Source organism: Prionailurus viverrinus, chromosome A3 (genome assembly GCF_022837055.1).
Source record: "Prionailurus viverrinus isolate Anna chromosome A3, UM_Priviv_1.0, whole genome shotgun sequence".
In the NCBI taxonomy this organism is placed as follows: domain Eukaryota; kingdom Metazoa; phylum Chordata; class Mammalia; order Carnivora; family Felidae; genus Prionailurus; species Prionailurus viverrinus.
The window spans coordinates 119,069,780-119,092,806 of record NC_062563.1 but is presented as its reverse complement, the minus strand read 5'-3'; the positions used below and the strand labels follow the sequence as shown (position 1 = coordinate 119,092,806).

General features: G+C 41.6%; 2 protein-coding genes across 4 annotated transcripts in view; both read left to right on the top strand.

The window, feature by feature from the left end:
- CA3H2orf16 (chromosome A3 C2orf16 homolog) overlaps positions 1–6,961 on the top strand; it is a 34,970-nt gene extending 28,009 nt beyond the window's left edge. Inside the window, exons 11-12 of the mRNA XM_047852536.1 lie at positions 467–6,476; positions 6,692–6,961. Of these exons, the coding sequence (XP_047708492.1) occupies positions 467–6,476; positions 6,692–6,824 (6,143 nt within the window). The 3' untranslated portion in view covers positions 6,825–6,961. The remainder of the gene's footprint in view (positions 1–466; positions 6,477–6,691) is intronic.
- Positions 6,962–7,277: 316 nt separating this feature from the next.
- ZNF512 (zinc finger protein 512) overlaps positions 7,278–23,027 on the top strand; it is a 33,923-nt gene continuing 18,173 nt past the window's right edge. For 2 of the 3 annotated variants that reach the window (XM_047852535.1, XM_047852533.1), the window contains exons 1-9: positions 7,278–7,401; positions 7,924–7,982; positions 17,510–17,694; positions 18,895–18,990; positions 19,664–19,747; positions 20,397–20,521; positions 21,044–21,130; positions 21,545–21,643; positions 22,256–22,423. In XM_047852535.1, coding sequence (XP_047708491.1) covers positions 7,372–7,401; positions 7,924–7,982; positions 17,510–17,694; positions 18,895–18,990; positions 19,664–19,747; positions 20,397–20,521; positions 21,044–21,130; positions 21,545–21,643; positions 22,256–22,423 — 933 coding nt within the window. In that variant the 5' untranslated portion in view covers positions 7,278–7,371. The remainder of the gene's footprint in view (positions 7,402–7,923; positions 7,983–17,509; positions 17,695–18,894; positions 18,991–19,663; positions 19,748–20,396; positions 20,522–21,043; positions 21,131–21,544; positions 21,644–22,255; positions 22,424–23,027) is intronic. The other variant, XM_047852534.1, reaches the window with a different exon arrangement.

Sequence of the window (23,027 nt, the reverse complement as noted above, 5' to 3'; positions counted from 1 at the left end):
TTTCAGTGCATGAATTCTGTAAAGTTTAATCCAGGGCCACAGATGCAAAGCACAAAACCCGCTGAATTGAATCCTGGGTTAGAATCTCAAGGTACAAAATCTATTCTGTTCAACCCTGGACAATATTTGCAAGGTATAAAATCTTCTGAGTTAATACCAGGGGCAAAGTTTCCAGAAATCCAGTTTTGGGAGAATCACTGTGGGTCACAGCGACAAGTTGTGCAGTCAGTGTTCACTGTAGGCTCTCCGTTAAATGGTATGAAATCTGTCTTATTTTTACCAGAGCCATTGCTTGAAGATGTAAAATCTATGAAGATGAGCAAAGAGCCATTGCTTTGTGGTGCAAATTCTGTGAAACGGATTTCAGGCTCTGAGCTGCAGGACTTGAAATGTGAGATGTTTGCACGAGAGCCATGTTTTAAAATAATGAAATCTGTGGATTTAAATTCAGGGCCACATCCTCAAGGTATGAATTCTGAGGAGTTGCCCTCACACCTCAGGCAGCATAATGTGAGATCCGTGGTGTTTTCACCGCATTTTCAAGATGTGAAATCTTTGAAGTCAAACCCATTGCCACAGCCTCAAAGTGCTAATTCTTTAGGGTTGTCATCATGCCTCAGGTCACCATGTGTTAATTCTGAGGTCTTTGCACCAGAGTCATGTTTTCAAGATGTCAAATCCATAGAGTTGACACCAGGGTCCCAACAGCAAGGTATGAATTGCCAAGAGTTGACTTCAGGATGGCAAGGTATGAAATCAGTGGTGTTGGCACCACAGCCAGTTAAGAAGTTCATACCAGGACCGATGTTGGCTAGTGTTAAATTTTCAAGTTTGTCTCCAGAATCACAGCAACAAGGTGAGAAATCTTTGGAGTTTACTCCAGAACCAAAGTTGCAAAGTATAAAACATGTGAAATTGTCTTCAGCATCTCTGCAACAAGACATAAAACCTGTAGAGTTACCACCAGGGTCACTGCTTCCAAGAACAAAATCTGAGGAGCTAACTCCAAAAAGAAGGTATCCAATCACAAACTCCTCTGAGATAATCCCTAGGCCAGAGCATCAGTTTGTAGAACATGTGGAGATGATCCCAACGCCAATGCATCAGGTCCCTAAATCTGTGAGTTTGATTTCAATACCAATTTATCACATCACAGAATCTTCAGCAATGGCACGAAGGTTGGCACACCAAGGCAAAGAAACCATAGAAAAATCTGTAGGGTTGACCCCAAAGCCAACAAGTAAAGCCATGGAATCTTCAGGAATGCCTCTAGGGCTAGATCTCCAAGTACCAGAATCTGTTGATGTGACTCCAGTGCTAAGAAATCGAGGCTCTAAATCCTTAGAATTAACCCTAAAGGAAAGCTACCAAATCCCAAAAACTCTGGAGTTGCTCTCTCAGTCACAGACTCAAGTTAAAGATTTGGAGGAATTACATACAAGGCGACTGCAGCAAGCTGTAGGATCTGAAGAGATGACCCCAGAGCCCAAGCATCACACTACAGAAACTATGGGCTTGACCTCCAAGGCAAGGCCAAAAAGGAAGGAATTCCTTGGAATGACCCCAAAGCCAATACGTAAAACCACTGGATATGCAGAGAGATTTCCAAGGCCCTATCCTCAAGCACTAGAATTTTTGGAGGTGATCTCTGAGAAAAGGCTGCAGAGGGAAGACTCTGAAGCATTGATTACACAGTCATTACATCATGTCCCAGGGTCTTCAGAGATGACACCAGGAGTAGGATATCAAGTTCCTGAATCTATGGGTTTAACTTCTAAGCAACGGCTTCAAAGGGAGGAATCATTAGAGTTGCCCCCAAAGCCGACAAATCAAGTTGCAGGATGTGCAGAATCTGTAAAGCTCATACCCGAGACATGGCAGCAAGGGGATGGATCAGTGGGATTATCATTGTCACAGAATCAAAGGATGAAATATTCAGAGATAGGTCCAGGACTACAAGGTCGAATTACAGAATATATGAGGATTAGTCCAAAGCCACCAGATCAGGTCACAGAATCTACAAAGACACAGCTTCACGTTGCTCAAGGGGTAACCCCGGTAGTTCCCCAAAAAGTTATTGACTATGTGAAAGTGACTTCTGGGCCACCACCTCAAGTTGTGAAATCTGTGGCATTAACACCAGGGCCAATCTCTCAAATGGTAGACTGTCTTGAGTTGACTCCAAAACTGCAAGATGTGAGATCTTCTGAGTTTACCTCAGGGCTATGGTTGCAAAATGTGAAATCTAAGAAATTAGCCACAGAGCCAACGCACCAAATTTTGGAAACAATGAAGTTGACAGGGTTTCAAATCGTAAAGACTGTGTTAATCCCAGGGCCACCACTTCAAATTGTAAAATCTGAGGAATTAGCACCAGGACCAATTCCTCAGGTTGTAGAACCAATAGGAGTAGCCTTAGGGTCAGCGATTGAAGCACTGGATTGTTTGGATTTATTCCCAAGGCCACAGCTTCAAGAAATGGTAGAACCTGTAGAATTAACTCCAAGGCCAAATACTAAAGTGAAATCTGCAGAATTACTCTCACAGCCAACATCTCCATTTGAGAAACCTACAATGTTCACTCATGAACAAGGGCTTCAGGCCATGAAATCAGTAGGGACAAAAATAGGGTCTTCTCAAATCAGGGAATCTGAGGATTTAAATCTAGGACAGGTATATCAGATTAGGGAATCTGAGGATTTTACATCAAGAGAGGAGTTACAAATAGATAATTATATCTTTAGATTTCTGCACAACTCTTCAAACTCGCTTATCTCAAGCTCTGCCGAAACATCTGAATTAGGAAGCCTTTGGGATTTTGAGCTGCCGGAAGTATCAAGGACTTTGGATGTAAAAAACCTTGGGACAGATATTTTGGAGCCTGAAGAGTCCTTTATAGACTCTACTATGATACGGTCTTCAACCCTTACCTTGTCCCTTCATAATCAACCGTCTGATAAAATAACTAACATTGTAGAAACCCCACATTTTGAGATCCCAGGAGTGGGTGTCATATCTAAGGAGAGGACTAATAAGAAGCAGGTGGAAGAGCTAGAGAACTTACTCCACGACCTATCCCAACATCCACCACAAAGCTGGAGATCACCATCTAGGACGTTTCAGTCAGGATCGGGAACTCAAAGAGGCCTTACCTGGTCTGTCCTGGGGAGACAACAGAATGTCTGGGAGAATCACTCCTGGAGACAGCGACTACCTAGAAAATATCTCTCCAATATGCTAACGCTGGGGAATGTCTTGGGAGCCACTATGAAAAGGAAGCTCTATTCTCGAACATCTTTAACAGAGAGAGCCACTGCAGATGTCTGTCAGTCTATTCAGAATTTATTTGGGGTTCCAGCTGAACTGATGAAATTTTCCCAGAGTTTGCTAGAGAAGGGTCGAGGTACTATCTCTCAGCCTTCAGTGGTCAAAAACTACATTCAAAGACATACTTCATGTCATGATCATGAGCAAAGAATGGCCTTAAAGATGTGGACACGTGGTTCCATGTCCTCTATAGTACAGCAATACTCTGGGACTAGAATGAGAATAAAGAAAGTGAATTCAAGGCTCAATGATATATCCAAGGAAGTCATTCAGCCCATTCCTGCTTCATGTACAGGGGGCCAGCCTCCTGCCCCAGTAAAGTTAGAGTCCTCCTTCGATATAGTTTTCACTAGGAAAGATTCTGTTCCAGTGGAAGAGAGTGAGAACTCACAGAGTAACTCACAGACAAGGATTTTTGAATCCCAACACTCTCTCAAGCCAAGTTTTCTTCCCCAGGCCAAAACTGACTTCTCAGAACAGTTCCAGCTGTTACAAGATCTGCAGCTAAAAATAGCAGCAAAACTGTTAAGGAGTCAAATACCCCCAAATGTTCCTCCACCTCTAACTTCAGGTCTGGTTTTAAAATACCCTATCTGCCTACAGTGTGGCCGATGTGCAGGATTTAGTTGCTGTCATAAATTACAGGGCACTCTTGGGCCTTACCTTCTTATTTATCCACAGCTCCACCTTGTAAGCACTCCTAAAGGCCATGGAGAGATTAGGTTGCATCTTGGCTTTAGGCTGCGAACTGGGAAAAGACCCCAAATTTCAAAGTATCACAGAAGAGACAGACCCATCACACCAAGGAGTCCTATGTCACCATCACTAAGGAAAGCTAATGTCTACACTCAAGCTTCCAAGAGTCCTACTTCTACGATAGATTTGCAGTCTGGATCTTCCCAGGCTCCTGCTTCTCCTGTACAAGTGCACATCAGGCGAAGGCCGTATAGGAGCCCTGACCTAGTAGGAGAAACAGAAATTAGAGACCCTGGGCAATATGAATTTACTCAAGTTCACTCTTTACCAGATAGTGACTCTGAAGATGTTCAGGATGAAAAATGGGCTAACAGGGGAACCCAAAAGACCCATGATTCAAAATATCCAATGAAAGGAACCAAGGGAGGCAGAACACAAAGCGCAGAGTTCTACACAAATGGTAGAGCCATGACACAGAGTCCTTCTAGGGAATTACCAGCCCAGTTTAGAAGGAAGAGGAATGGAGCATCTCAGACAATGAGTGCCTCGTTAAAAAGACAACCTAAGAAATCCTCCCAACCCAAATTCATTCAACTGCTTTTTCAAGGCCTAAGGCAAGCATTCCAGATGGCACACAGAATTATGGCTTTTGTTGGGCAGAAGCCTGAGGACAGATCAAGGCCAGACCATTTGTGGTCAAGCAAAAACCAGCATCCAAAACGAAAAGCCAGAGACTATTACTTATCAAGAGATATCAAAAGTGACGGGATGCCAGTTGTCAAGCTAAAGCCAACAGACCTAACCACTAAGCAGGAGAGCACATTAAGGGAAGAAACAGAGCAACTCAGATCAGTTCAACAACCCAAATGGGATAGCTCTTTCAAACCCAGACATACCCAACTGCCCAAGCGCATAGTTTCCCAAAGAAGTACCACTTTCAAAACCACTTCAAGCAGACAGTCTATGGGTGTTGTTCAAAATGACAGTAGCAGCAGAGCTAAGAAAAACTTTGGCAGAAGTGAAATCTCCATCCAGGAGTCCAAGAACTCCAAATCGGGAACCAGAGTTCAGGACCGAGGGAGAATTCTACAAGATTCACTTAAGAGAAACTCACACAGTCACCTTAAAGAGAAACTGACACCCAAGAAACGAAACCACAAAAGCTTCTTAAGGCAGAGAACCCCATGTAATTCCTCTGAAAGGAGCCATGGTACTCCCTCTCAGAGGAGCCATCACAGTCTCTCTCAAAGGGGCCACCAAAGTCCCTCTGAGAGGAGATGTCATAGCCCTTCCGAGAGGAGCCATCGAAGTCCTTCTCAGAGAAGTCATCACAGTATCTCCGGAAGGAGCCACCAAAGTGCCTCTGAGAGGAGCCACCGAAGTCCTTCTCAGAGGAGCCATCGCAGTCTCTCCAGAAGGAGCCGTCAAAGTCCCTCTGAGAGGAGCCACCGAAGTCCTTCTCAGAGGAGCCATCGCAGTCTCTCCAGAAGGAGCCGTCAAAGTCCCTCTGAGAGGAGCCACCGAAGCCCTTCTCAGAGGAGCCATCGCGGTCTCTCCGGAAGGAGCCGTCAAAGTCCCTCTGAGAGGAGCCACCGAAGCCCTTCTCAGAGGAGCCATCGCGGTCTCTCCGGAAGGAGCCGTCAAAGTCCCTCTGAGAGGAGCCACCGAAGTCCTTCTCAGAGGAGCCATCACAGTATCTCCGGAAGGAGCCGTCAAAGTCCCTCTGAGAGGAGCCACCGAAGTCCTTCTCAGAGGAGCCATCGCAGTCTCTCCGGAAGGAGCCGTCAAAGTCCCTCTGAGAGGAGCCACCGAAGCCCTTCTCAGAGGAGCCATCGCAGTCTCTCCGGAAGGAGCCGTCAAAGTCCCTCTGAGAGGAGCCACCGAAGCCCTTCTCAGAGGAGCCATCGTGGTCTCTCCGGAAGGAGCCGTCAAAGTCCCTCTGAGAGGAGCCACCGAAGCCCTTCTCAGAGGAGCCATCGCGGTCTCTCCGGAAGGAGCCGTCAAAGTCCCTCTGAGAGGAGCCACCGAAGTCCTTCTCAGAGGAGCCATCGCGGTCTCTCCGGAAGGAGCCGTCAAAGTCCCTCTGAGAGGAGCCACCGAAGTCCTTCTCAGAGGAGCCATCACAGTATCTCCAGAAGGAGCCACCAAAGTCCTTCTCAGAGGAGTCATTGCAGTATCTCCAGAAGGAGCCATCAGAGTCCCTCTGAGAGGAGCCATCGAAGTCCTTCTCAGAGGAGCCATCGCGGTCTCTCTGGAAGGAGACATCAGAGTCCCTCTGAGAGGAGATGTCGCAGTCCCTCTGAGAGGAGACATCACAGTCCTTCTCAGACGAGCCATCGCAGTCTCTCTGAAAGGAGCAATCAAAGTCCTTCTCAGAGGAGCCATCATAGTGTCTCCAAAAGGAGCTGCCAGAGTCCCTCTGAGAGGAGATGTCGCAGTCCTTCTGAGAGGAGATGTCGCAATCCCTTTCAGAAAATTCATCACAGTCCCTTAGGGAGGAGAGGACACAGCCCTTTTGGGAGAAGACAGCACAGACCCCCTGTGAGGGGTGGTCGCGGTTCCTCAGAGAGAACTCACTGCAGTTCCTCTGAGAGGAGCAGACACAGTCACTTGGACAGAGCAAACACAGTCATTTTAAGAGGGGTCAACACAGTTGGTCTGAGAAAACCCATCACAGTACCCCTAAGGAGAGACTCAAGCGCAGCTACCCTAGGGAGAGGCTCAGACATAGTGTCTCTAAAGATTTCAAGGGCTACTCAAACACACAAAATACCCAAAGCTGGGCAAGTTTAGAGTCCTGAAGCTAACAGATGAGAAGAGATCCGCCCCCCTTATTCACTGACTGGCTCAAGTCTTCACCAAGCTGCCCTTTCCTGGCTTCTTTCCTGCTAAGCCACTGCCTCCAATACCTGCGCCCTCAGCAAAGAGCGTCTATGCCACTCTTCCTGGGGGAGGGAGGGCGGGAATTGGTCTGTAATATCTTTAAGATAAATAAAGGGGCAATAATTGATCTCCATCCAGAAACACCACTCGTCGTGCTGGGTGGGGAATGGAGGGTGGAAGGATATTTGGTGTCGCGCAAAAGGATGGAACGACAGGAAGGGGTTCTGAGGCCGTGTTGAGGTCCAAACCCCACCTACAGCCTCCTGGGGCGGGGTCTCAGAGGAGGGAGGCACGTCATGTGACTCACTCCCGCCGCAGCCCCCTCGGAAGCCGCCAGGCGGAAGTAGACGTTCAGATCTGGACTCGGCGGCGCCGACTCCACATCCGGGAGAGGAGAGGAGAGCGGAAGTGGCGTTGGTCTGGCCGGAGCCCTTGGGTGGATTTGTTAGGCGTGGAGAGGGAGTGATGTCTTCCAGGCTCGGTGCAGTACCCGCCGTGAGTTTCTCGGTTTGACCGTTATGTTTTAGGGGTAGCGCTGTCGAGCCCGCAACACGCGGTCCCTCGCTTTTGTGCCATGCTCAGAGTTGGTTTTATCAGAGCCCATCGTAGGCCCCACCCTTCTAGGTCAGATCTACCTGTCTCCCTTTTCCCCCCCAGTTACCGCTAACTGTTCCCACCTCCTTGGACTCAGTTCTTCGCTAGATTGCCATTAGTTTCTATTTCTTTTATATCCCCAGTACCTCCCATATCCGTTGTCCTCTCTTTTCGCCTCCCTTTTAGAGCCTCTATCTGGGACGGGGCTTTGAGAATGGGGGAGATGAAGGCTATGGTGTTGTCACCTGCCTTGGCTGGGTAGGAAGACAAGACGACACGCTTTTCCAAAAAAGTCTTGCTCTCTTCCGTTGGAGGTAGTTGACCCGGGAGAGCTTCATTTCTTCTGGGCACAGGGGGATTCGTCTTTTTGTGGTCAAGGTTCAGCGGTCCCTAGCATTCACTCATGTGCTTGCGATTTGCTAGACTCCGGAACCCACATCCTTTAAGCACCAGAGGAGCACGAAGATCGTGGGAGCTAAGAAGTAAGTGAGATTTTCTGGGGTCCATTTATAATTGTGTCGCCAGCGCTGTCCAATGGAACTTTTGTGATGATGAAAATGTTCTGTATTCCCGCTGTAAAGGACCGTAGCCACGTATGGCTTTTGAGCACTTGAAATGTGGCCAGTGTGATTGAGGAACTGAATTTTAAATTGTATTTGATCTTAACTTAAATTTAAATAGCCACCTATAGTTAGTGCCTACCTTGATTGGACAGTGCGGGTCTAAACCTAATGTAGGGGAGAAGAACCTAGCTTGCAAAGAAAAGCACGAATTATATTAAAAATGGAAGGTATGACCTAGTGTAGCCTCGCATATCCTCAGACATCAAGTATGTACTCATGAATACATTGATGAACATGGAAAGGATTGATAAAAATGCCTGGAAGAAATCCTTTTCTTTTCAGACTGCTTGGCTTTAAGACTGGTTTATTACTTTGTAGACCGAATGTGCTAACCTTTTTCATATTTGTTATTACAAAATAGATTCTTATTAACTAGATATTCACTGAAAGGGTTAATTCATTCAGATAACATTTACTAAATATCTGGTATGTGCCAGCTCTGTAGTGGGTTAGATATACAGGCAAGAAAAACACAGAACTAATAATCTAAAAGGGAAGATAGGCAAGTACATCAACATGATACAGTGTAATTAAATATTTTTAAACCGGAATTTAATATAGCATTTAGGGAGGGGGAGTGATAGTTCAGAAGGGAAGAGTTGCCAGAGCAAATCACTTCTAAACAGACTTGAAAGTCAAGAAATAATGCAGTTAGCCATAAGGAAAAGGTATTTTTCATAGAGAACAGAATGTGAACAGGTGAAAGCATTTAATGGAATAACAAGTGGGTAATTGCTAAGAGATATAAAGAATAATAGGCCCTCATCTATTAATCTGAATCAGAATCATTGGAGTTAGGGTATAGGAATCCTTATTTTTAACTGACTTTGTAGGAGAAAGTTTGAGAACCATTGGGGAGAAGTGAGACTAGAAGAGACTACAGGATGAAACCCTGGAGAATGTCATCATTTAAGGATTGGGTAGAATGAAGGGAGGCTGCAAAAGAAACTGAGATGAACCAAAATAATTTTCTAATGAAATCTAAGTAGTTGCACCTAGAGAATGAACTACGGTCTTGTAAAAATTTTTGGTAGATCGGAGAGGAATCCAAAATAGGTTAAACTTTTCTTCTTTGTGATTAGAAGCTGAGACTGAAAAGTAATGCCACAGACAACAAATTATAAAGTCACTACAATTATGATCATACTGTTTGAACTTTTTCTTGCCATAGTTATGGTAAGGGAAGTTTGAGATTAATTGGAGTTTTTGCAAGTAACCAAATACCCTCATTGGACAAGTATTGTAAAATACTTGATAATTGGTTTTGGTGAGTCCTCTAAAAATAAAAGAGGCCTAGAGGGAGGGGTTCTCTAACCACATTGACTTAATTCCCAAGATGCTAATCATGCTGATCATGTGCTTGTACTTATTCGTGAGACGGGATATGCGTCTGAGTCCTACACTGACCTTAAAGAAATTCCTATGAGGACAGTTTACTAAGAGGAGTCACATGGGACTTGACTCTTAATGGCTTGTTGATACTTTCAAGTCTTCCTGGTAGAGATTGGTCCCATTGTTTTGGAGGGTGGGTTTTGGCCCAGAGGACTGCCAATTCTTATTAAAAAAATTTTTTTAATACTTTTATTGAGGTATCATTGAAGTACAAGATACCATACATTTACATATTACATACCCACAGTTTACATATTTAAAGTAGACAGTATGATCAACGTTGACATTTGTAAATAACCATAACACTGTCAGCACAATCAAGATAACATTTCCATTTCTCCCAGAAGTTTTTGTGTAATCCGTTCCTTCCTCTGCTCCTGTTCTGGACACCACCGACCTTTTTCTGTCACTGTACAGTGGTTTGCATGTATAAATGCAAATCATATAGTATGTTTTTTATATAAATGAAATTTTATATAAGTTATTTTATATAAATGAAATCATATAGTATGTTTTCTTTTTGCATGATTTCTTTCACTCAGTATAATAATTTTTGACTGAAAATTAGTTTTTATTGCTGAATAGAATTCCATTATGGATATACCATGATTTGTTTAGCTATCTACCTTGATGGACATTTGGCTAATTTTATTTTGGGGGTATTAAAGCTGCTCTGAACATCCACATACAAGTCTCTGTGTGGAAAAATGTTTTTTCTCTCTTGATCAATGCCTACGATGGTATTTATTTACTAAGATAATACCATTTTAGGTTGGTTGGGCCATATGTTAGGATTATGTTTACCTTTTTAAGAAATTACCTGTTTTCCAAATTGGTGGTATTATTTTATATACCAGCAGTATATGGGAATAAGCCTTAAATTTTGGCCAATTTTATGGGTGTAGAGTGGTGTTTCATTGTGATTTTGATTTGCATTTTCCTGATGAATAATGATGTAGAACATCTGTTCATGTGCTTATTAGCCATTCATGTATCTTCTGCAAAGTGCCTGTTCGTATCTTTTGCCCATTTAAAAAGTTGAGTTGTTTGTCTTACTATGGAATTGTAGTATTTTTAAAAATTCTGTTCCGAGTACAGTTCCTTTATCTGATAGATGTATCTTGAATATTTCCTTCCAGTCTCTGGTTTGCATTTCATTTTTTAATTGTGTCTTTTGAAGACCAAAAATTATAAATTTATCATTAAAAATGATTAAAATGTTATTATTTTTTCCCTTATCCTTCCTGCTTTTTGTATTCTGTTGAGGAAACTTTGCCATCCCTAATTGCAAAGATTTTCTCCTTTGTTTTTTCTAGAAGTTTTCTAGGTTTTACATTTAGGTCTGTGATACATTTAGAGCTAATTTTTTGTGCATGGTGTGTCATAAGAATCAATGTTAATTTCTTTTTATTATTTATCCTGTTGTTAATACTTCCCTTTCCCTATTCAATTACATTGGCACCTTTGTCAGAAATTATTTGAATATATATATGTGTGGGTCTGTTTCTGGACTCCTTATTCTGTTCCACTGATGTATGTATCTAATTTTTTGCCAATACTAAACTGTCTTGTAGGATTAGAGTAAATCTTGAAATCAGATAGGAGAAGTCATCTAACTTTATTGTTCTTTTTTAAATTTTTTTTTAGCTATTCTAGATTCTTTGTCTTTTTATATAAATTCTAGAGTCAGTTTATCAATTTCTATAAAAAGAAGCATGCTAAAGTATTGATTGGTATTATATGGAATCAGTAGACCAATTGGGAAGAGTTGCCATTTTAACAATACTGAGATTTCTGATTTATGAACATGGTATATTTTTCTGTTTATTTAGATCTTTAACTTCTCTCACCAACATGATGTAGTTTTCATTATAAAATCTTGGTTATCTTTTGTTAGATTTGTTCTTAGGTATTTTATGTGTTTTTCATGTTATTATAAATGATACTATTTTTATAAGTTCATTTCTAGTTTGTTGTTGCTGGTATCTAAGAATACGATTGATTTTATGTGTTAACCTTGTGTCCTGACACTTGCTTAATTCATTTTTAGTTCTAGTAGTTTTTCTATTTTTTGAGATTTTCTTTGTAAACAAACATATAATCTGCAAAAAGGGGCAGTTTTCTTTTCTCCTTTTTTGATCTTTATGCCTCCTCCTCCCCTTTAAAAAGGTTAAAAGGGTGCCTAGGTGTCTCAGTCGATTAAGTGTCCAGCTGGTGATTTCTGCTCACGTCATGATCTCAGAGGTTCCAGATATTGAGCCCTGAGTTGGGCTCTGTGCTGATAGCAAGGAGCCTGCCTGGGATCCTCTCTCTCACTCTCTCTCTGCTCCCCCCCCCCCCCCCCCCCCAGTAAACCAATAAACTTAAAAAATAAAAAAAATATATATAAAGGAAGAAACCTTATTGCAGTGGTATTCAACAGTGGAATCAACCATTCTGGGTCTAGGGGTTTCTTTTTGGGAAATTCTAATGATAAATTAAATTTCTTTAATAGATCTAGAGCTTTTTAGAGTTCCAGTTTCATGTTATGTCAGGCTCGATGCAGGGCTCAACCTCACAAACCGAGATCATGACCTGAGCCAAAATCAAGAGTTGTGTGCTTAACTGACTGAGCGACCCAGGTGCCCCAACAATCTGACTTTAATTGGAGTGTTGAGACCATAAACATTTATTTATTTATTTATCCATCTATTTACTTATTTTTAAACTTTATTTATTTATTTATTTGAGCAATCTCTACACCCAATGGTTAGAACTCATGACCTGAAAATCAAGAGTTGCATGCTCTTCTGACTGAGCCAGCCAGGTGTCCTGACCATAAACATTTAAATTAATTATTGATATGGTTAGATTTAGGTTTGTTATTTTATTATTTGTTCTCTGTACCCTAGTTTTTTGTTCCTTTATACATTATTTTGTTTTTAATTTTTTTTTTAGTCTTTATTTATTTTTGAGAGAGAGAGAGAGAGAGACAGAGGGCAAGCAGGAGAGGAACAGAGAGAGAAGGAGACACAGAATCTGAAGCAGGCTCCAGGCTCTGAGCTGTCAGCACAGAGCCGAATGCGGGGCTTGAACTCACAAACTGTGAGATCGTGACCTGAACCGAAGTCAGACGCTTAACCGACTGAGCCACCCAGGCACCCCTATACCTTATTTTGGATTATTTAAATATTTACTGTCTGATTTTAGTTTATATATTTAATTTTTGCTGTTTTCTTTCTTTTTTCTCTTTCTTTCTCTTGTGTGTAGTACTTGCTTTAGGATTTACAGTATACATACCTGTCGTTTCATAGGCTACTTAGAGTTTGCGTACTACCACCTTGCTTAAATGTAAAGGCCTTACAACCATGTAGATTCCTTAACCCGGTCTGCTGACCATTAAGTTATAGCTGTCATATGTATTACATCTACCTATGTTGAAAACCTTGCCAGATAATGTTAAAGTTTTGTTTTAAAGAGGGTTTTTTTTTTTTTTTTAAATATGTTTACCCATTTCTTTTGTTCTTTCTTCATTCTTAAAAACCTAGGGGCGCCTGGGTGGCTCAGTCGGTTGAGCGTCTGACTTCGGCTCAGGTCACGATCTCGTGGTCCACGAGTTCGAGCCCCGCGTCGGGCTCTGGGCTGATGGCTCGGAGCCTGGAGCCTGCTTCCGATTCTGTGTTTCCCTCTCTCTCTGCCCCTCCCCCATTCATGCTGTGTCTCTTTGTCTCAAAAATAAATAAACGTTAAAAAAAAAATTTAAAAACCTAGATTTCTGGTATCATTTTCCTTCAGCTAGAATAATCTCCTTTAGCATTTCTCATAGAGCAGGTCTGCTGACAACAAATTTTCTTTTCTTTTTTTTTTTCATCTGAAGAAGTATGCCTAAAGGATATTTTCATGGAATACAGAATTTCAGATTGAGAAATTTTTTCTCTCAAGATTTTATTTTTTTTGTTATTTAAAAAAAATTTTTTTAACATTTATTTATTTTTGAGACAGAGAGTGGCAGAGTATGAATGGGGGAGGGTCAGAGAGAGAGGGAGACACAGAATCTGAAAACAGGCTCCAGGCTCTGAGCTGTCAGCACAGAGCCCGATGCAGGGCTCAAACTCACGGACCGCGAGATCATGACCTGAGCCGAAGTCGGACACTTAACCCTGAGCCACCCTGGGGCCCCAAGATTTTAAAGATGTTACACTGTTTTCTGTTCTCTTTGGTTTCTTTTTTTTTTTTTAAGTTAAAAAAAATATTTTTAATGTTTATTTATTTTTGGGAGAGAGAGAGCACACTAGCAGGGGAGAGGCAGAGGGAGTGGGGGACAGAGTATCAGAAGCAGGCTTTGTGCTGACAAGCAGAGAGCCTGATGCAGGGCTTGAACTCACAAACCATGAGATCATGACCTGAGCTGAAGTTGGACACTTAACCAACTGAGCCACTCAGGCGTGCCTGTTCTCTTTGGTTTCTATTCAAAGTTTTGTGGTCATTCAAATCATTGATGTATATATATACACACACATACATATGTATACATATGTACATATGCATATACAGAAATATAATGTTATTTTTTAAAACTGCTTTCTAGATTTTTTTTTAACATTCGGTTTTGAAATTTTTCATTAAGATGTATCTGGGTGTATTTTTCTTTGAGTTTATTTTCTCGAGTGTTTGTTGAACTCCTAGGATCTGTAAATTAATGTCTCATTAATTTTGGGTGATTTTCCACCATTATTTTTTTCAAATGTATTTTCATGCCACAGACTTTTTTCCTTTCCTTTTGGGATTATGGCTACACTTAAGTTAGACATTTTGATGTTGACCCACAGGTTGTTGGGGCTCTGCTGAGTGTTTTTCAGTCTTTTTTCTCTTTGTTCTTCAGATCGGTTAATTTCTATTGATTTGTCTTCAAGTTCACAGGCTCTTTCCTTTTTCATCTCCATTCTGTTATTGAGCCCATTCTGTTTTTATTTCAAATATTGTATTTTTAGTTCTAAAATTTCAATTCTTTTTTTTTTTTTTTTTGGTTTCTGTTTTCTGCTGATAATTCCTATCTTTTCCTTCACTTCAAGTGTGTTTTCCTTTATTTCATGAAACATAGTTATAATAGCGTCTTTAAATCTTTGGTAGTTCTAACTTCTGGATCATCTTGGGGTGACATTTGTTTGTTATCTGTTCCTTTCAGAATTATTCACATTTTACTGGTTCTTTGTGTATTGCATAATTTTGGAATTTATTCCTAATATTGTGAATGTTATTTGTATAGACTTTGGGTCCTTTTAGAATCTTCTGGGAGATCATTGCTGTTTTGTTTTATTAAAAAATTTTTTTTTAATGTTTATTTTTGAGAGAGAGACAGAATACTAGCAGGGGAGGGACAAAGAGAAAAGGAGACAGAATCCAAAGCAGGCTCCAGGCTCTGAGCTATTAGCACAGAACCCGATGCAGGGCTTGAACTTATGAACTGTGAGATCATGACCTGAGCTGAAGTCGGACACCCGACTAACTGAGTCACCCAGGTGCCCCATCATTGCTGTTTTTATTTTAGCAAGTAACCTGTTTACTGTTCAGACCATAAGTTCTGTCTTGTCTTCTGAGGGTATTGGTTCAATCTTAGTTCCATTATTAAAAAAAAAAAATTTTTTTTAATGTTTAATTTTGAGGGAGGGGAGGGGCAGAGAGAGAGAGAGAGAGAGAGAGAGAGAGAGAGAGACAAGAATATGAAGCAGGCTCCAGGCTCTGAGCTGTCAGCACAGAGCCTGATGCAGGGCTCAAACTTAAGAACCGTGAAATCATGACCTAAGCCGAAGTTGGACGCTCAACCAACTGAGCCACCCAGGTGCCCCTTAGTTCCACTCTTCTAAGTCTTTGCTATGATAGTTGTAGTCTGTTTTGAATAGTTTAGTGGTTTGTTGGAGACTTTTTCAGGTGTTCCAAGTCTTGTTTCATTTCTCCAAGCTTTTGCTACATTGGATTGGGTCTGTCTTTCACTAGTAGCTCAGGGGTTAGTCTGAGGCTTGTGCAATTTGTTAAAATCTTATTTCACCTTTTGAAGCCTTTGCTAAACTGGCTTGGGTATGCTCCACACATACATGGCTCAGATTAAGCTGTGATTTGTATGAATTCAGACAGAATTATGCGATTACCTTCTTTGCATGTCTCTTCTTCACAGCTCTCTCACACCTTCTGGTCTATAGAGACCCCTTTTCCTAGTTTCTCTGGTCAGAAAGATAGAGTTTTTGTTGGAATGTAGGCTGCCCATGCTACTCTACAAATGGGCCCACCCTTATTGTAGAGCCACATGTGAGGGAAAGCAAAAAAAAAGGGGGGGGGGGAACACATCCCATGGGAGTCACTTCTCCCAGTTTTGACTGCTCTCCACAATCCACCTGCTTTGTTTTCTTTTCAGAATCTAGGATTTTTAGTTGTAATAAGCAGGAGGGATGGGCTGTAGAGGGCTTATGCACCATGGCTGAATCAAGACTTTGCTGTATTAAATTTGTAATTTTGGATCTCATGTGCAGAGAAGTGAAAATCATTCTTCCCTGCTCAGAGTATACTGACATCATCAGTCCCTATTATTTTTTGTTTTACCTGTTTCCATTTCCATCTCCTTCCAGAGACAACCATGTTAGCAAGTGTGACATTTGTCCTTAAATATTTATGAATCTTAGTAAAATAGCTAGTGCTGTTTACACGTATATTTGTTTTTAATTTACCAAATTGACATTAGTCTTGTTCTGTTTCTTCTGTCATTCAACAGTATGCTTTTTGGTTATGTTCATGTCTCTATGTGTAGAAATGGTTTATTGCTTCTAACAACTACATAGTATTCCATAGTAGACATGTATCACATTTTACTTACATATTTCTTAAGACTGGTCACCTAGGGGCACCTGGGTGGCTTAGTAGGTTAAGCGGCCAACTCTTGATTTTGGCTGAGGTCATGATCTCACAGTTCATGAGATTGAGCCCCACATCGGTCTCTGTGCTGACGGCGCACCTGCTTGGGATTCTTTTTCTCCCCCTCTCTCTCAGGACGGCTTTTGTGCCTATGTGCACACTCTCTCTTTCGAAATAAATAAGTAAACATTTAAAGTATTATATTGAATCTGCCAATTTACGTCTACTACAAGACCTTAGCTCAAGTCCTTATCATCTCTTATCTATTCTATTACAATAAACTGCTACCTCTTCTCCCTTTATTCACTTTTCCTCCATGGGTCATCTAATGTATAGCATCCAGAGTGATCTTTCTGAACCATAAGCCTAACACATGCCTCACACAGATCTTTAGCTGGAGAAGGATGTCTCAGAGGTTCTTGGACCACACTTTTGAGAACTGCTGCTCCTCTGTGCATTCTGAGCCTCCTAGAAGATAACTTTGTAATTACTCAGTCATGTTTGTTAACTACATAGTGACTGGTCTTAAATTTGGGAATTTGGATCCAGCTGTGTATCAGACTTGTCTGGCCAGCTTACCTCAGACAAGACAGCACCCTTCCTTTAACTGTGGGAACTAAGAATCATATTGCCTAAATAAGACAGGACAGCCCTGACACCAGGTTTAGGGAGGAGGCTAAGGGAGAGGGAAGATGGAGCAGACTAGAGCCCTACAAACTGTTTTTTTCCTTCTTTATTCTCAGGGGTACTGTTTAGTTACTGTCCCTCTCTCAGAGAAATAGAGGTGCCTGGTTACAGATCCATGGGATCTTCTGAAGGGTCGTAGAACAACCTATTACTTTGACTACTTTCTTTTCTTGGATCAATCTAGGAAAGAATGCCTACTTGGACTGCAGAGTGAGCACTAATGTGTACTGCTTTCTCTTAACACAATAAAGTATAATAATAATTTTATATGTTGCCTTTGGTCAACCATTGTAATTGTTAGATTACAACCTAATCCTGTTTTTATTATCAGGCTTCTTAGGTTTTGCATCGGTTACCAACTTCTTATGATATAAAATAATAGGAACTTTACTCTTGTGGTATATATATTTGTGTCATATTAATAGCAGGACCCAGTGCTCCATAAAGGATAATAGTTTCCAGTACACTATTCCTCACGATGACTCCTTAAGCGGCTCGTCGTCTGCTTCTTCATGTGAGCCAGTGAGTGATTTTCCAGCATCCTTCCGAAAGTCTACCTACTGGATGAAGATGAGAAGGGTCAAGGCAGCTGCTGCTTCGCGTGTTGAAGGTACCAGTATCTCTGCTTTATTTCAAAGACAGAGCATTCTCTAGGTAGCTGTTGTAAATGGTTCTTAAAAGTATTAAGCATCACATATGTTTCTCACATCTGTGTTAGGCTGTCACACACTGTTAAGCTTTGTGAACTGTCCTTTTATTTTATTTTTTTAGTTTATTATTTTTTTTAATTTACATCCAAATTAGTTAGTATATAGTGCAACACTGATTTCAGGAGTAGATTCCTTAGTGCCCCTTATCCATTTAGCCCATCCCCCCTCCCACCACCCCTCCAGTAACCCTCAGTTTGTTCTCCATATTTATGAGTCTCTTCTGTTTTGTCCCCCTCCCTGTTTTTATATTATTTTGCTTTCCTTCCCTTATGTTCATCTGTTTTGTCTCTTAAAGTCCTCATATGAGTGAAGTCATATGATTTTTGTCTTTCTTTGACTAATTTCACTTAGCATAACACCCTCCAGTTCCATCCACGTAGTTGCAAATGGCAAGATTTCATTCTTTTTGATTGCCGAGTAAAACTCCATTGTATATATATACCACATCTTCTTTATCCATTCATCCATCGATGGACATTTGGGCTCTTTCCATACTTTGGCTATTGTTGATAGTGCTGCTATAAACATTGGGGTGCATGTGCCCCTTTGAAACAGCACACCTGTATCCCTTGGATAAATGCCTAGTAGTGCAATTGCTGGGTCGTAGGGTAGTTCTATTTTTAGTTTTTTGAGGAGCCTCCATACTGTTTTCCAGAGTGGCTGCACCAGCTTGCATTCCCAACTGTCCTTTTATTTTAGAGTGAAATTCTTACTCCTCTAGGTTATACGGGTATCAGCCTTTCTTCTTCAAATGATTTGAACTTCTTTCCCATTATACCAATTTCATCCTCTGTTGACGTTTAGAGGCCTTTATTATTCATGGGGAACAATTGATCAGTTGGGATGGAGAACAGTAAAAAAATGAAATGGGGAGGTCGAATGAGTTAGTGACGTTTTACCAACTTCCCTAAAACTGTCACAGACACTTCTGTGGGGCTTGTGTTTGCTGATGATCTCTCCTGTGATGACCTTGTGAGTGTGGTGTTTTTGTTTTTGTTTTTTTTTTTTTTTTGGTGAGTGATATTTTGAAGGCTGGCCAGTATGTTCACTTGTAAGCCATACTGAGGGTTTTGTTTGTTTGTTTTTGTGTGGTATTTCAGGGTCAGGTGGAGTATCAACCAAAGGAAAAAGGAAACCCAGGCAGGAAGAAGATGAAGACTATCGAGAATTTCCTCAGAAGAAGCATAAGCTTTATGGTGAGGGAGTAACTTTGCTAATTCTTTTCCCTTGGGTACCTTGGCTTTATTCTTCAGGGGTAAAAGGGAGAGAGACCTGAGGTTTTGGCCCTTGGAGCACTGCTGAACCCTTTGATTTTTTGGCGAGGAATGGCTTTCATCCTACCTGACTTTTTTGTTTTTTTCCTGTCATAACTTTTTTTTTTTCACATTTACTCATTTTTGAGAGACAGAGAGAGACAGAGCACAAATGGGGGAGGGGCAGAGAGAGAAGGAGACACAGAATCCGAAGCAGGCTCCAGGCTCCGAGCTATCAGCAGAGCCCAATGTGGGGCTCGAACCCACAAACTGCGAGATCATGACCTGAGCCGAAGTCGGATGCTTAACTGGCTGAGCCACCCAGGCGCCCCTATTATTTTTATTTTATTTTTTAAAAATATGGAATGCTTATATGTGCTGCCGAAGCGAGCACTTTTTAAAAAAATTTTTTTTTACATTTATTCATTTTTGAGAGACAGAGATAGAGCACAAATGGGGGAGGGGCAGAGAGAGAGGGACCCTGTCATAACTTGAGGGAGACGGTTGGTTGAGGGAGTGGGACATAGGGTGTTGAGAAGATGGGAGGAAATTTTGATAGTAACAGATTGGATGGCAAAGGTGATATGTTGGGCTTCAAGTTTCTGTCTTGTGTCAGGGAGGAAGCAACGGCCTAAAACTCAACCTAATCCTAAATCCCAGGCTCGTCGTATTCGGAAGGAACCACCAGCTTACGCAGCAGGTATGTCTTCTGTTGGAAGCTTTGGGGTATCAAGGTCTTGCACTCTGTTTTTTGTTGTTGTTGTTGGTCAAGGAGTGATGTTATAAAGAGTTTCTTTAAGGAGGCAGTTATTAAGGGTGTGGGTTTGGAGGCCAGTCAGACCCGCCTTTAAGTTTTGGCTCTTAACTCATTTTCTGGTCTGCCTTCATCTAGTTAACTTCTGCAGGCTTCAGTTACCTTGTCTCTAAATAGGGATAATGAAGGTAGTCAGAATTTTCATGGAGACTAAATGGGGATAAAAACATTTAAGAACATCTCAGACACACAGGAAACAGGAAATTGGCTGTTATATATCTAAGTATCCCATTATTATATGCTGCTGTGAAAATGTTGCCCCATTGTTGGTTATACCTCAGTAAAGCTAGAAAAAAAAATGTTGCCCAGTTCTTTAAGCTGCTGGGCTTTTGAATGGTTCTCAGATGGTTTTGGTCGTGGAGGACTAAGTAGGAGTATCAGAAACTCCTCATTGTCTGAAAAAAAATTACTTCTAGAAAGAGTCTTTTCCCCAGGAAGGAAAAAAAAAATGATACTTTTACTAAATTCCAGGAATACGTTTTCTGTTTCTAGAGAATTCTGCAAATTATGAAGTGTTTCTTTCTCTGCTTTGTAGGCAGTTTGGAGGAACAATGGTACCTAGAAATTGTGGATAAAGGCAGTGTCTCCTGTCCTACCTGCCAGGCGGTGGGGAGGAAGACCATAGAGGGCTTAAAGAAACACATGGAGACCTGCAAACAGGTTAGAGATTTTGTGGCGTTTCATAAGGGTTATGACCTTTTCCCATACCTCAGACAACTATCGCTGTGTCAGTGTGCTGATTACTGTGGAGAAGCAGCAGCATTGTGTTACAAGGAAAACAGAGGCTTTAGAGTCTGACAGACTTGGGTTTGAATCTTCATTTAGCCACTTATTGGTTGTGTCATTTAGCTTTTTATGTGTGGACCTTGGTTTTCTCATTTATATTACAAATTATACAAATAATTTTATGTAGTCCCTGAGGGGATAAGAAAGAATACATGCTGAATGCCCACCCCATTACTCGGCAAATGTTGGCGCTCAGTAAATGGTAATTCTTACTCCTTTAAAAATGAGTTACTTTTACTTCTTTACCCTTGAGGATGTGACACTGAGGTTGTGGGGTTTTGAGATTCTTTGGGTTTGGAAATAAAGGAGACACAGACGAGAACATCCGGGTAGGACTTTGTTACATTCTGTTTCTCTGTTGAACAACCTGACACTGAGCAGTATTTCTTCCTGTAGGAAATGTTTACTTGTCATCATTGTGGGAAACAACTTCGTTCACTGGCAGGGATGAAGTATCACGTGATGGCAAATCATAATAGCTTGGTAAGAGTATCTTCTGTCCTGTATGAGCCTGTGTGTGTTTGGATGTCTTTACTTAGATGAGTGCTGATAACCCAGTGGAGGTGTCTAAGGCTCTGGGGCTTTATAGGGGTGTGAGTAAGAATACATTTTGATAGAAGAGTCATGCACATGAAACCTTTGCGGTGGGTATTTGTGTGTTTAGGTTAGCCCCAAAGGTTCGTCTCCTGGAAGATAGAGGCTCTGAGCTCTTATTTGCATTACATTTGCTTCCTTGTCTGTCTAGGAGAAGATGGAGAAAGCCAGGAGTCAGATAACTAAGCTTCATGGGCATCGGCTTAGGTGCTAGTCCAGTCCTTGATTCTCCTATGATACAATTTTTTTCTGTATCTGTCTTTTCCATGAATCATCTGCTTGTTTGCTTGTCTTGCTTTCTAGCCCATTTTGAAGGCTGGAGATGAAATAGACGAACCAAGTGAGAGAGAACGGCTCCGAACAGTTTTAAAGAGACTGGGAAAGCTCAGGTGCATGCGCGAGGTAAGAGCCCAGGGACAGTGTCTCCTTCTGCCTGGAGTCTGGAATCAATGTCTTTCTGTTATTTTGTTCCATTTCTTCTCTCTTGTAGACCTGGTTCTGTGTCATCGTACAGCGTAAGAGTGGCTCCTGCTTTTCCAGCTGTTGTGAATTCATTAGTAGTTCTTTATTTTCTTTCTCATCTCCATAAACTTATTTCCCCCCTCTTTCCCTTTGTTCAAAGGAGTTTCTTTACCATCCTTTTTTAGTGTGATGAAAAGGATCTTAGTATTCTCACTGTGAGGAGCTTTGCCATTGCTGGGTGTATGATACTGGGGTGGAGTCGAGTCACAGACCAGAGAGGAAGCTCTGCCACAGGGGAGACACACAGATCCAGTTTACTGAATGCCAACTAAACTGATTGACTGTCACGGTTGGTGGTGGACAGGACAGGCGTTCGGCCAGGCACAAGGGCCAAGGAAAGGTTGTGCCAACGGGAAGTGTTGGAGAGGGTCTAGTGATACCAGAGGATCTATTTACGTGAGGTGGTGGTTGAATGCTTTGTGGCTGTTGAGAAATTGAGAAATCATGTCAAAAGATGTAAGATTATAGTTCAGGCCTTTCTCCTGTGTTCAGAGTTGCTCTAGTAGCTTCACCAGCATCATGGGATATCTGTACCATGTCAGAAAATGTGGCAAAGGGGCTGCAGAGCTGGAGGAGATGACCCTGAAATGTCACCACTGTGGAAAGCCATATAAATCGAAGGCTGGACTTGCGTATCACCTGAGGTCAGAGCATGGGCCTGTGAGTACTGATTACTTTCCAGACCCTGTTTGGGGATCTGTTTTTTGGGGACTCCTTACTCCGACATCTTCCCATACATCCGCTGTTCCTTATTTGTATCCCCTTTTAATCTTTGAATGCTTTTGTTTTCCTTTCCTTATTTTTCCTTGGTTCTCTTATTTCTGCCTTTTGAACATAATTAGGTTAGAGAAATCAAAGTTCATCGTGTAATCTGTGCAGAAGTAAACTCATTATTACACTTTTAAAGCTTAAGGCATTCCGATTTAGCTAGAAATTTTGTGGAAATTTCTGTCCGGCTGGTTCTTCCATTCCAATTTTTTTGTCTTGATTTTTTTCCCCCTTGATTACATTTCTAGGCTTCCCCCACTTCATGTTTCTTTTTAGAATTCAGTTTCAAGGTATAATTTACATATGATAATTAATGTTCACCCTTTTAATTTTTTAATTTTTTATTTTTTTTAATGTTTATTTTTTGAGAGCGAAGACAGTATGGGGGGGTGGGCGGAGAGAGAGAAGGAGGCACAGAATCCGAAGCAGGCTCCAGGCTCTGAGCTGTCAGCACAGAGCCTGATGCGGGGCTCAAACCGACGAACCGTGAGATCAT